At 62.0% G+C, this 12,727-nt stretch overlaps 1 protein-coding gene across 1 annotated transcript; it reads left to right on the forward strand.

Annotated features, from left to right (window-relative positions):
- Window positions 1–1,601: 1,601 nt before the first annotated feature.
- Window positions 1,602–11,751, forward strand: SH2D2A (SH2 domain containing 2A). The gene is made up of 9 exons (XM_047840238.1): window positions 1,602–1,753; window positions 2,265–2,425; window positions 3,137–3,318; window positions 4,234–4,323; window positions 4,464–4,632; window positions 8,434–8,574; window positions 8,789–9,094; window positions 10,601–10,772; window positions 11,247–11,751. The coding sequence occupies exons 1-8, from the start codon at window positions 1,720–1,722 to the stop codon at window positions 10,766–10,768; spliced, it is 1,251 nt and encodes a 416-aa protein (XP_047696194.1). The 5' UTR covers window positions 1,602–1,719; the 3' UTR covers window positions 10,769–10,772; window positions 11,247–11,751.
- The last annotated feature ends 976 nt before the right edge of the window (window positions 11,752–12,727 follow it).

Genomic DNA, 12,727 nt, shown 5'->3' on the forward strand with positions numbered 1-12,727 from the left:
ACAAAGCGCACCAGAGCGGGGGGGGCAGGGTTTCCAGAACTGGGCTGTGCCAAGCAGAATTCCAGACACGCGGCGGGACATAGAGCAGAGTCCTGCCGTTTGACGGGGTCGTGCGGGGCTCGCCCCCACCGCCCGGTCATCACAGCAAAGTGAGGGGTCTGGGGAAGAGGCCGTTCGGGCACCTCTCGGCCTCACTCCCAACCCCTGGGGCTGGGCCCGAGGGGAAGGCGATAGCGTTTCGGGAAGGGGAGAAGGCCTTGGAGTGTGTGCACGTGCGGGCCAGCGGGGACGGCGGGGACGGCGCCCCTGCCCAGAGCTGCTGGCCAAGTAGCTCTTCCGGCTTCAGGCCAGGTGTCCAAACTCCTTCCTGGGCACAGGGCAGCATTTCATCCGGCGGCACGAACTGCTGCGGGGGGCCCCCCCAGCCAGCCCCCACTCCGCCCCGCGCACCTCGCCGTTTCCTTCTTATACGCATTCGCACACACCCGTGCCTCTTCTAGAAACATCTCTGCCCACCTTCCTCCCCCCACTCACCCTCCACGACTCAGCTCCTCCTCCTCCTCTTCTGATACCCCCCCCCCCCCGCACACACGCGCACCAGGCCGGCCGGGCACCCGTGGCACCAGCCCGCGCCAGTCTCTCGCCACCAGAAGAATCTGTTGGCAGGCCCGTCCGCCCCACCTGGCCTCTGGAGGCAAGATCCTTTTTTTCCCTCTGGGTTCCCGGCCCCAGGAGCAGTGCCTGGCACTTAGTCAGGGACTGGTGGTTTAAACCGCGGCGAAATGGGTGAGAAGATCTAGTTTCTGATCCCAGCTTCTGAGACATCTGGCCACAGCACTTCTCTGAGCCTCAGTTTGCCCTTCTGGAAAATGCGCGTAACATTCCCCGTCCCTTTGAGGATCAAATGAGAGAGAAATGGGATTGGTCCTCTGGTGTGGAAGGAGGTGTCGGCACAGCCACAGCGCGAGTTTAAGACAACAGCTCACCATGTGGCGGCAATCACGATGTGTGGAGTTGGAGGAAAGTCTTCCTCCCTCCTCCAGGACGGCCTGGTCTGGCCCTAATCCAGATGCGTTAGCTGCTGGAACGTGAAGCCAGGCCCCTCCCCTCCGCCACCGGTCTCGCAGATTCCATATGACCTCAGAAAGTCCTTCCAGAAGTCTGACCCGCATCCTTCCGTAGCAGCCCTGCCTCCCTCCACTCATATGTCCTGAGAGCAAATTCCGGAGTACAAACCTCCGAGGAGCCCAAAGCCCAGGCACCTAATTAGAGCTTATCCTGCTGAGGTTGACATCCACAATTGCCACTGCTCATAACAGAAGCTGAGAGAGAGACAGGGAGAGAGACAGGGAGAGAGACAGGGAGAGAGAGAGAGAGAGAGAGAGAGAGAGAAGGGAGTCCCAGTCTGGAGTGAGGGGGTGGAGGAAGAAACAGGCGGTTTCAAGGTCAGACGACAGTAAGGACCTCCCAACACCCAAGCCCAGAATGACACAAATACCACCACACCACCACCAGGTTCAGCTGCCTGGCTTCCGGGGGAGGGACAAGTGTCTTACGGCTTTCCATGACGTGGGTCCCCTGCCAGAGCTAGGGCTGTGGGTGAGGCGACATTTCCTGCCGTCGGGGGCCGGGTGACGGAGATGAGTTGCTGAGTGTGCACATCTCCGGGGAGCACATACACATCCCGTGCTCCGGGGGCTCCCTTCTCAGGCTGCCCCCATGGAGCCCCCTCTGGCCCAGATATGCCCCCAAGGTAAGTGCGAGGCCGGGGTCCGTGAGGGGAGGGACATCAAGACCCCCTCACCCCTCCTGTCCCCAGGCCAGAACCTGCAGGGCCGGCTGGCAGGGCGCCCACAACCCCCTCTCCTTGGCCGGGGCTCCAGTCCACTCAGCCCGGGGGAACACAGGTAGCAGCGTCTACGGGGTGCTTCTTAGAGAGAACGGGTGCAGAGGAGAACCCGGGCCAGGAGGCAGGCGGTCCTGGGCCATAAAGACACGGCTCTGCCCTGAGGAGATGCGCCACCCCCCACCCAGCACTGTGGCACTTCCGGACCATCAGGAGGCCCCCTGGCTTCCCAGTCCTGTCTCCCTGGCCGGTGGGCACCTCCTTGTCTCCCTACCCTCCCCCACCTCAGAGACCCCCTATGGTCCCGCCTGCATTTCTGCTCCCATGACTGTCCCCGTCCGTCCGTCCTCCAGATCCCTGGTCAGAGGCACGCAGGGCCCTCACTGAGAAACCCCAGCTTCCCTCTTTGCGCTAACAGGAAGTCGCGAAGCCCCTGCTGCTGCCTTCAGCACCTTCCAGAGGGTGGAATTGCCCCGCGGGAGCCGCTGCGGCCTGAGCGTGTCTCAGGGGCCGGGGCTCCGGGCCCCGAAGGCTGAGGAGGCCCAGCCCAGCCCCAGGGTCCCCGCTGTCCGCGCCGTGGTGAGTGGGAGCCAGGCTGACACATCTTCCTCACGGGCTCCCATCCCCCCAGTGACCTGGGGCCACCCATGGACGGGGGAGGGAGAGGGGATGGGGAGCACCTCCGTCATGCTCATGTGCTATATTCCCCCTTCACTGTTCCTCTGTCCCTGGGAAGCTGGGCCTGAGTCCGCAGGTGGCCAGGGTGCAGGGAACCGGGTCCCGGAAACAGGCATCCGCGTCTCTGGCCGTGGCCTCCGTCCGCCCGGCGCATCTCTCTCTCAGTCCCTCTCACCCACCAGGACATTAGGAAATCCTCCCTGCGGACCGGCCCAGCCCCTCCTGCAGGAGGCCGAGCCCTCCCTCCTTCCATCCTCTGGGTTGGCCAGTAGCATCACCTGCTTTCATCCCACGGGCCAGGGAATGACTTCCTGGTCTTCTCGAAGGTCTCACATCCGTTTATGCACAATCTGTCAGCTCCCAGCTACTGGATGAGAGGCCCTCGGGGCCGGAGGGAAGGGGAAGGAGACCCTCTGGAAACCAAAGCGGGTGTTGCTGAAGGAGAGTGTTACGCTAGGCCTTGAGAAGCACTTTCTGGGCGATCACAGCATAAAACAGGCAGCGGGGATAGAGAGCAGGGGTGAGGATGAGAAAGTGGAGGCTGGCCTGGAGGCGGGAGAAAGCCCACTAATCGCGGCTACTTCGTCCTCCTTGAACCTTCCCCTGTTCCAGGCCTGTCCTCAACCCCCAGGGCCTGCCTCCAGCCCAGACACTGAGAAGGCTGAAGAGGTGCCTGGGGAAGGCGGCCAGTCCCTGCAGGCCGAGACCCGGGCTTGGTTCCAGAAGACCCAGGCCCACTGGCTCCTGCAGCGCGGGGCAGCCCCCCCCTGGTTCCATGGCTTCATCACCCGGAGGTGAGTCACGGGGAGGAAACCGGCCGAGAGACGCGCGGGACGTGCGCCGGGCCCCGGGCGGTCGGGAGTCCATGGAGGCTACAAGTCCACGGATGAGTCCTGGAGGCTCCCAGGCCATTCTCTAGGGCATCTGTCCTGGGAGGGGGGGCTCACTGGAGAGGCTGCAGCCCCCCCCCACTTTGGGCCTCAGCCTCCTGCCCTCGTGGTTCCCCCTGCCCGCCCCTGCCACTGTCTCCCAGGGTCTCAGCCTCTCCAGCCTCTGTTCTGCCTTCTCTCCCCCCCAGCCCCTCCCTCCTCAGTTTCTCAACTTTGCCTCTCCTGCATCTTTGGGGGCCTCCTCCGGTTCAGCTGGTGACTCCTGAAATCTACAAGTCTGGGGGCGCCTGGGTGACTCAGTCGGTTAACCATCTGACTTGGGCTCAGGTCACCACGGCTCATGAGTTCAAGCCCCGCATCAGGCTCTGTCCTGACAGCTCAGAGCCTGGAGCCTACTTCAGCCTGTGTCTCCCTCTCTCTCTGCCCCTCCCCCACTCGTGCAGGCGGGCGCGCTCGCTCGCGCGCGCGCGCGCGCGCGCGCTCTCTCTCTCTCTCTCTCTCAAAAATAAACATTAAAAAAAACATTGAAACCTACAATTCTGTTACCACCCCACCCCAGCGCCTCCAGGCTGCCCTCCAGGGTGAGGCCTGAGGAGGATGCAGGGCTGGGAGTTCCCTCCCCCACCGCCCGCCCCCCCTGCCCCGGGCGGGACGCCGGCCCGTTTTCTCCAGTCCCTGGCGCGTGGGAGCAGAGCCGCGTCCTCTCTGCCACCTGCACCCTTCTCCCGCCACTTCCGCCTGCTTGGCTGGGGGCTGGGGTCGCCCTCGAGAGCCGGAGACAGGTGTGAGGCTGGCGAGCGTCTCCCCCATCGCCCACAGGGAGGCCGAGAGGCTGCTGGAGCCCAAGCCTGAGGGATGCTACTTGGTGCGGTTCAGCGAGAGCGCCGTGACCTTTGTGCTGACTTACAGGTGAAGGGCAGGGTTCGCGCCAGGTGGCCCGGAGGCGGGGCTTCGGCGGGGGCGGGGCGGGCTGGGTGAGCGGGTCAGACGGAGAGGGCAGGGGCGGGAGGCCGGGCCTGGGTGGCTCTGACCCCACGGGCACCCGCCAGGAGCCGGACTTGCTGCCGCCACTTCCTGCTGTCCCAGCTCGGGGACGGGCGCCACGTGGTGCTGGGCGAGGACAGCGCCCACGCACGGCTGCCGGACCTGCTGCGACACTACACCGTGTGCCCGCTCAGCCCCTACGGGGAGACGCTCAGCGAACCCCTGGCCCGTCAGGTACGCCCGGACCCTGGCCCCGGGGGACCCAGGCTGCAGGAGCCGCCTCCTCGGGACCCACGACCCAGCCATAGGTCCCTTGCCCACGTGCGTCCGGCAGAATCCCTTGGAGAAGGATGAGTGCTGGAGGAGGGTCCCCGAGGGACAGCAGGCACAGGGGTCCTTGGTGTTGTCAAGGGCCTATTTACTGAGCTCCTGGCTTGCACCAGCTGCTCACAGGCCCTGAAAATAGAACCATGGACAGAGCAGAAGGGCCTCAAACCCACAAAGCTCACTCAGCAGCAGCAAGGACGGCTACACCGCAGCAATCGGGTGCAATGAGAGGGGACATGCAGAGCGGGGTGATCCTGGGCTCACTTGGGGGGACTGTGTCAGGGAGTGCCTCCCTGAGGGGGCTCAGGCAGTTCCGGGGACCACCGTGTGCCAGGCCGCGGCCTGGGCACCGGGAACCCAGCAGAAAAATCCAGCAGAAACAAAGTGACCAAAACGGCCCTGCCTTCTGGAACTTCCAGTCTAGCGAGGAGATAGTCATCACATAGGACAGAGAAACAGATCATCCATAATATGGCCAGTAGGAGAAATGCATGCCAAGAAGACAAGCAGCAGGGGGACCTGGGGGGCTCAGTCGGTTAAGTGTCCAACTTGGGCTCAGGTCATGATCTCGCTCGCGGTTTGTGGGTTTGAGCCCCGTGTCAGGCTCCGGGCTGACAGCTCGGGGCCCGCAGCCTGCTTCGGATTCTGTGTCTCCCTCTCTCTCTACCCCTCTTTCTGTCTCTCTCTCTTTCGGAAAAAAAATAAATACACATTAATAATTTTTTTTATTTAAAAAAAAAGACAGGGCGTAACAGGGTGGGGGCTATTTTACAGAGGGACGTCAGGTCAGGCGGCTCTGGTAAGGGGACATTTGAATGGGGCCTGGATGAAGTAAGGGAAGGAGCCATGCAGACAACTAGAGGGAAAACATGCTAGGCAGAAGGAACAGCAGGTGCAAAGGCCCTGAGGTAGGAGGATGCCTGATGTGTGTGAGGAAGAGTGAGAACAGTCAGTGAGGTAGGAGGTGAGACCAGAGAAGTGAAAGCAGGGGGCCCTGCAGACTCTCATATGGATTTCAGATTTTATGCTGAGAGAGGTTAAGTGGCACCGAGCAGTTACAACCTGAGGAGTGACACGAGCTGGCAAGTTTGGGGCGGGGGGGTATTCGGGGACGAGACGGAGGCCACTACAATCCTTCAGATGAGCTGAGGGCAGCCTGGATGAGGGGGGTAAGAGGCTGAGGGGTGAGGAGGCGGAGTGCAGGGTGCGTTTTGAAGGTGGAGTTGACAGTTTTTGCAGGATTGGTTGGGGAGCGTGAGAAGCGGCGTTGCCTCTGCAGGATGAGCAAACCCCCGAGAGGCGGGGCAGAGCAGGAGTTCAGTTCCACCTGCACAGTTTGAGACCTTGATCTACATCCAAATGGGGATGTGGAGGGGCGCCTGGCCGGCTCAGTCAGTGGAGCTTGTGACTCTTGGTCTTGGGGTCGAGTCTGAGTCTCACGTTGGGCATAGAGTTTACTTTAAAAAAATGGGGGGGGGGGGGCGCCTGGGTGGCTCAGTCAGTTAAGCGTCCAACTTCGGCTCAGGTCACGATCTTGCAGTCTGAGTTCGAGCCCCACGTCGGGCTCTGTGCCGACAGCTCAGAGCCTGGAACCTGCTTCAAATTCTATGTCTTCCTCTCTGTCTGCCCCTCCCCTGTTCACATTCTCTCTCTCGCTCTCAAAAATAAACATTAAACATTTTTTTTTTAAACTTAAAAAAATGGGGATACCGAGTAGGTGGTTGAAATACGTGGGTCCAGGGTTTGGGACAGAGGTCTGGGCTGGAGATAAACACCTGGGATTCATCAGCATCTAGAAGGACTGATTCAAAAAGCCTTCAGGGGGCGCCTGGGTGGCTCAGGAGGTTAGGCGTCCAACTCTCTGATTTCAGCTCAAGTCAGGATCTCACGGAGTCACTGAGATCAAGCCTGAGTCAGGCTTGTAGTGACAGGGTGGAGCCTGCTTGAGATTCTCTCTCCCTCTCTCTGCCTCTCCCCGCTGGCACTCGCATGCTTGCTCACTCTCTCAAAAGATTTAAACGTTTTATTATTATTTTTTTAATGTTTATTTACTTGAGAAAGAGAGAGGAGGGGAGGGGCAGAGAGAGAGAGACACAAACACAGAATCCGAAGCAGGCTCCAGGCTCAGCACAGAGACCGATGCAGGGCTCGAACCCACAGATCTCGAGATCATGACCTGAGCCGAAGTCGGATGCTCAACTGACCGAGCCCCCCAGGCGCCCCAGAAATAAATGTTTTAAATATTAAAATAAATAAATAAAGCCGTCAGGGAGGGTGAAATCTCACTAGAGAATGAGCAGAGGTGGGAAAGAAAGGAAGACCAAGTCTCCAGCACTTAGAGCTTGCACAAATGAGGGTAAAGCTACAAAGAAAATTGAGATGGAGAGACTGGGGCGTGGGGGGTGGGGGGACCAGGGGCATGTGATGCACTGGAGGCCAAGCAAAGAGAACGTCTCAAGGAAGAGCCGTGCAGGTGGGTCCCATGTTGACCACTGGACTTAGTCAGAAGGAGCTCCCTGGTGGCCTGGAGACAGTTTCTCGGGCCCCGACTGGAGTCAGTTCAAGGAAGTGCGCCCCATGGGCCTGCGCTGGGCGGTCAAGTCCTGTGTGGAACTTCACGGGGAATGGCAGAGGCCGTGACCCCCAGCAGTGGGAACAGGGTGCAGGGAAGTCTGGAGGTGAGGGAGCCAGCGGAAGCTGAGGAGCCAAAGGCAGAGCTCTAGGAACCGAACCACCCACCCGCACTCCCCTCCCGTTCTCTGGACTTTGGACTTTATCTGGGAGTGACAGGTGGCCACCAAAGGATTGCCCCGGGGGGGGACTTCTTTAGCTCAGGCTGCGCTCTGGAGAGAAGAATGGGTTGGCAGGGCAAGATGAGACAGTGCAGGACCTAGGAGGCTGGAGCTGGGGAGTGGCTGCGGCATGCAGAGAGGGGTGCACATGCGGAGATGCTGAGGCAGCGGAAGGAGCAAGGCCCGTGCTCCATTAGGTGTGGGGGGTGCTGGCTCCCAAAATGCTGGCCCAGCAGCAGGGTGGGGGTGCCGCTTTTTAGTCATAAAGGGAATGCAGAGAGAGGAGGGGGCCGAGGCAGGGAAGGGGGATTCTGATGTGGATCCTTGAAGCCTGCAGCGCTTGAACATGCACTTGGTGGATTGCAGAAGCACCAGACAAGCTGTGGCCTAAGCCTCTCAAAGCCGTGGGCGTGAGGAGAGCCCGGGCTCTTATGCACCCAGGGCTGAATTGCTGAGCTAAAGCACAGCTGCCATGGGAGGGAACCTTCCCACAGTAAGACGCATCTCCCTGGAGGCGGTCTCCCTGCCCCTAAAATACATAGCTTAAACCTCCATAAAGTACTCCTCCGACACCTGCAGAATAAACACAGGCACGGCAGTCTCGGAGGCTGGAAATTTTCAGGCTAAAGACTTGTAAAGCCTTGTTGCATTTTTGCAACCACAGGCACAAATGGAGACGGGCCTGGCCCTGCGTGCCAGGCAGAGTTAACGTCAATGCCAGATACAACCCGTGACCAAAGCTGCTTTCCCCCTGTTGGACCCCTTGCCATCTCCATTCCCTGTTCCTCACCCAGGGAACCCAGCCACCCCAAATTTCTGTGCCCCTCCCCCCCACATCCTCCACTAGCACCTGCCCACCCACCAGCCCGCCATCCCTCCGGCACCGAGTCCCTGAGGTCTCCTTCTTTCCCCGCAGACTCCTGAGCCTGCAGGACTCTCCCTAAGCCTTGAAATGTCAGACTCGGGAACAAAACTCCACCCTCAGTACAGCACCATCCTCAAAAAGTCGCTGAACGCAGGCCCCACGCAGAAGGAGGGCGCCGGGGAGCGGAAGGAGGTACTGCGCTGGAGGGGTGCCCCAGGGGAAGGGGGGGGTCGGGGCCAGGGAAGGGAGCGGCGCGGGGGCGGGGCCTGGGGGCGGGGCCCGCGGCTGTGGGCGGGGCCTGCAGGGCCCAGGCTGGGACTCGGGCCCCAGCCTCCGCCCGCCTGGGTTGCTCTAACGCCCCCTCCCCCCCCCTCCCACCCCACCGCGGCCTGGCCTTCTCTCCCAGCCTCCCCAGCCGCCCAGGCCCAAGCCTCCCGTGCCCGCCAAGCCTCAGCTGCCCCCCGAAGTCTACACAAGCCCGGCCCCGAGGCCCCGCCCGGCCCCGCCCCCCAAGCCCTCCAACCGCATCTACCACGAGCCTGACGAACCCATCGCCTTCTACGCCATGGGCCGGGGGAGCCCCGGGGAGGCCCCCGGCAACGTCTACGCCGAGGTGGAGGTGCAGCTGGCGCCGGGGGCTGGGGGCCCGCCCTGCGCCCTCGCGCACCCTGCCCTGCGGAAGTGCCGCTCCAGGCCTGTTCCCCGAAACCAGGTAAAGGGGTGCCCGGAGAAGGCGGGCCGCAGGGGGCGGGGGCGCCCGAAAACCAGACTGAGGACGGTGGCAAAGGCGCTCAGGTGGATGCCGGGGTCAGGGTGAAGTCAGAGGCCTCAGGCGACGGGGGAAAGGCAGAGGCTGGGGCTGCCAGCGGCCCTTTCCCAGGCCCAGAAGTGGCTCCTACCGGACGGCGTCCCCTTTGTCAACCCCTCCACTTCTCGGAGGAAATAGGGGCTCAGGCCCCGCCTCAGCCTTCCCGCCCTCCACCCCCCCCCCCCAGCCTGCCTGTCTCACCCACCCAGTGCCTCCCACGTGTTCCCCACTGTGCCCCTAATCTTGACTCCAACCATCATCCCGTCATCCTGGTTGGAACTCGGGCCTCTCCGGCCCAGCCTCCCTCCCCCCAACCCCGTCAGCCCTGCCATTCTGAGTCCCTGGTGTCAATTCAGAGGGAGCTCTGGGGAGGGCCACCTGCACCCCTGCCCCTCCACACACCCCTCTCTCCCTCCTCCCTCCCCCACCTCCCTGCCTTCTCTGGGGGTCTCAGTCCAGGGCGGTGTTAGACCTTCCAGCCACTCCGGCCACTCCGACCCTCTCCCTGGGCCTCTGCCCCCTCCACAGGCCCCTCCCCACCCTCCCAGCTGGTGCCCCAGGCCTGCCTCAGCCCTTGAGCCTGTGCCCCCGCATCCCCCACGGGGGGTGCTCCTGCTCAGCCCCCAAGAGCCCCACGGCCTCCTGAACTCAGCATAGCAACCGGCTCTCACCCTTCTCCCCAGATTGGCCCTCCTATACTTCCCATCCGACCGATGACTCTCCAGCCACCCGACTGTCCAGGCCAGGATCCCAGGGCTTCCCTAGACACCCCCTCCACACCACTACTCCTCATAAGCCACGGATCCCTGCTGGGTCCCTTTCCCCAGTTTCAGCCCCATCACCCCTCATCACGATCTTCCAAGAGCTTCTTAACTGGTCTAACCACCAACCCTCCACTCTGCCCCAAGGAAGCCAGAAGGGTCTTGCTTAATCAGTCCGTGTGGCCCTCCACACTGGCGGAACAGGGGACCTCCTCCTCAGCCTTCCCACCAGCTGCTGCGGACCTCCAGAGCTATTCCCGCCTCAGACCTAGTCACCCTTCCGGCCAGCTGGCCTGCTGCCTCCTACGCACTTCCCTGACCCCACTACAGAGGCATCCACTGTGCCTTCCAGCACCTGCCACTCATCACCTGAGAAGCTGTCTCCCCTCTTCCCCCCCCCAGAGTGCACGCTCCCTGAGGGCAGGGGCTGGGACTCACTCAGCTGTGTCCTGAGTTCCAGCACAGTGCCTGGCACAGAGCAGGTGCTCAGGAAATGGTTGCTGAAGGAATGAGAGGGGGTGAGAGCCTCTTCTCCGCAGGCCGACATCTGTTCCGACCAGACGACCAGACGATAGCCCTTGAGGCTTCAGGTGAGCCTGAGAGGCGGAGGGTAGAGGGTGTGACCTTGGGATCGCCCTTTTCTCCGCAGAATCCAGCCGGCCAGCAACTGCATTCTGAGAACTCTGTGACCGGACAAGGCCCTTTCGTGCCCCACCAGACCCTGCCCCGCTGGGGGCACACCCTCCCCCACAAGCTTTCTAGACAGAGGACGGAGGACAGAAGCCAGGCGTTGCTTCCCCTGGGGCCTCCTCAGTAGCCCGGTGAGTCTGCCCCGGGGGAGGACAACCCAGGACCCCAGGTCCAGAGACCTTTGCACGCGGGGCACCCTTCTCAGGAAATGTGCACGGAACACACCGTGGGCGATCAGAGCCAGAAAGGGCCTCAGCCATCAACTATCGCAAAGATGGCAGAATGGTGTCATCTTGCGTGCCAACTGCAATCCATTGGTCGTGGCTGCCTAGGGCACCATGTTGGGAAGGATGCTAAGGTCAGGTCTGCACTCAGCAGAAAAGGGCACCGTGATTGATTAGTGATGTCTGCTACGGGCAGGGAGGCAGGAGCAGTGTCTCCTCTGCCCTTACAAATCTGGGCCAAGTTCCTCACTGCGCAGATGAAGAGACAAAGCCAGAGAGGGATAGCGACTTGGCCGAGGCCAAGGCCCAGAACCCAGGCTTCCTAGTTACCCCGTTTTGCACTCTGTTTCTTACCCCACATTCACTAACTCTTTTCCACAGGAAATGTCAGAGATTTCCTCAGATGGGAAACCTGGCTACTTCTGAGAATTCCACTGCATGGGGGCCTGGGTGCCGGCTCCCTCCCCCAAATCGCAGCTTAGCCGTGTTCCCTGGACAGGTCTGCCCCCCTCCGCCCTTCAAAGAAGCCTGGAGTTCAGAGGAGCAGATGGCGAAGTCCCTTCCTCGTAGGGGCACACCCACTGGTTCCCTCCCCAGAGTCCCTGAGAATCCGGTGGCTCAGCGATCTCAGTGATCGGTGGTCCTCTGCGGAAGTGGGCGAGGCCGCTGGGCAAGGGCGGCCGCTGCCGCCCGCTGCCTCCCGCTGCCTGGCTTCTCCTGGAGTCTGATTTCCTTGGCCCTCTGAGCCTTTGAGGTCTGGGCCCTGGTCCAATGCTGCTGTTGTCTGAGGAATGGTTTGGCGAGAACAGATGTTAGAACTTGTTTGTTGATTCTTGTCTGGCTAATAAATCATCGCCAACCACCTCTCCCCACAGGGATCCAAGTAGCGCACGCTCCTTCTGTCTGTCTCGGGCTCCCTCTCTGTCCTATTGTGGAGGGCAGGTGGTTCGAGCACCACTGCAGTGGGGGGGAGTGGGTCTGGGGGTTGAGAGACACCCGGGCAAGGGTCACAAATCAGGGGGCCGGGAGACTCCCGGGTAAGGGCCCACGGAGTGTTTGGTTCTTAGCAGGGCCGGGCAGGTAGCCAGGGGCAGAGGGGTGGCTGCGTCACTTGGGGGTGCCAGGAAATAAAGGGGGGCAGGGGGGAGAGCGGTTGAGGGGTAGGCCCTGTACCCCCTTCCCCAGCCCCCCTGCCAAGCACAGGCCTGGGGAGGGGAGCGTGCGTTGGTGACCTGTGTATGTGAGCCCCTTAGGAGGATGGGGGGCCCTGCAGTGGCTCTACGGATCTCTTGTGTCTTCCCAGCCTCTTGGGCTCAGGCCTTGCCTCAGTCAGGACCCCATCCTGTCCCCTGCCCTCTTGTGAGGCTTCCTCTCCACTCCACCTCCCCACCCAGACCCACTCCGTCCCTCTCCCTCTGCCCTCTGCCCCTGCCCGGCTCCACACCCTGGGCTTCAGCCTCCTGGAGGAATCTGCCGCAGGCCACGTTCTTCTCTCAGACGGAGGGCCCTCTGAGGCAGGGCTCTGGGGACTCCGGGGTCCCACCGGTGCAGCCGTTCTTACACTCATTCCTATGGGAGTTTAGTCAAGACAGTGCCCATCAGGGTCCCTCCTCCCGCCAAAGGCCCCACCGCCCCCCCACCACCACCTGCCAGGGGCCCAGAAACCCCCCAGACCCGTCCCCAAAGCGGTGCTCCCTAGGCCTGGGCGCCCGCCTGCCGCAGCCACACCCCACCCCCGCCCCCCAGCCTGGCACGGGCACCACCTCCGGTGACTGGTGAATTCTCCCCCTTTGCAGCCAGTGCTAATCAGCTTAAGGAGAGCTTCTGTTGCTGAGTCAACAGGGTTGGGGTTCCACTCCCTT

The sequence above is a fragment of the Prionailurus viverrinus genome, chromosome F1 (genome assembly GCF_022837055.1).
Source record: "Prionailurus viverrinus isolate Anna chromosome F1, UM_Priviv_1.0, whole genome shotgun sequence".
Classification (NCBI taxonomy): Eukaryota; Metazoa; Chordata; class Mammalia; order Carnivora; family Felidae; genus Prionailurus; species Prionailurus viverrinus.

Bases quoted from the DNA above. Each gene is read 5' to 3' on its own strand.
- SH2D2A (XM_047840238.1), top strand. From the start codon at position 1,720: ATGGAGCCCCCTCTGGCCCAGATATGCCCCCAAG. The intron at 3,319-4,233 runs GTGAGTCACGGG...CATCGCCCACAG, and splicing joins CATGGCTTCATCACCCGGAG to GGAGGCCGAGAGGCTGCTGG. The intron at 4,324-4,463 runs GTGAAGGGCAGG...GGCACCCGCCAG, and splicing joins ACCTTTGTGCTGACTTACAG to GAGCCGGACTTGCTGCCGCC.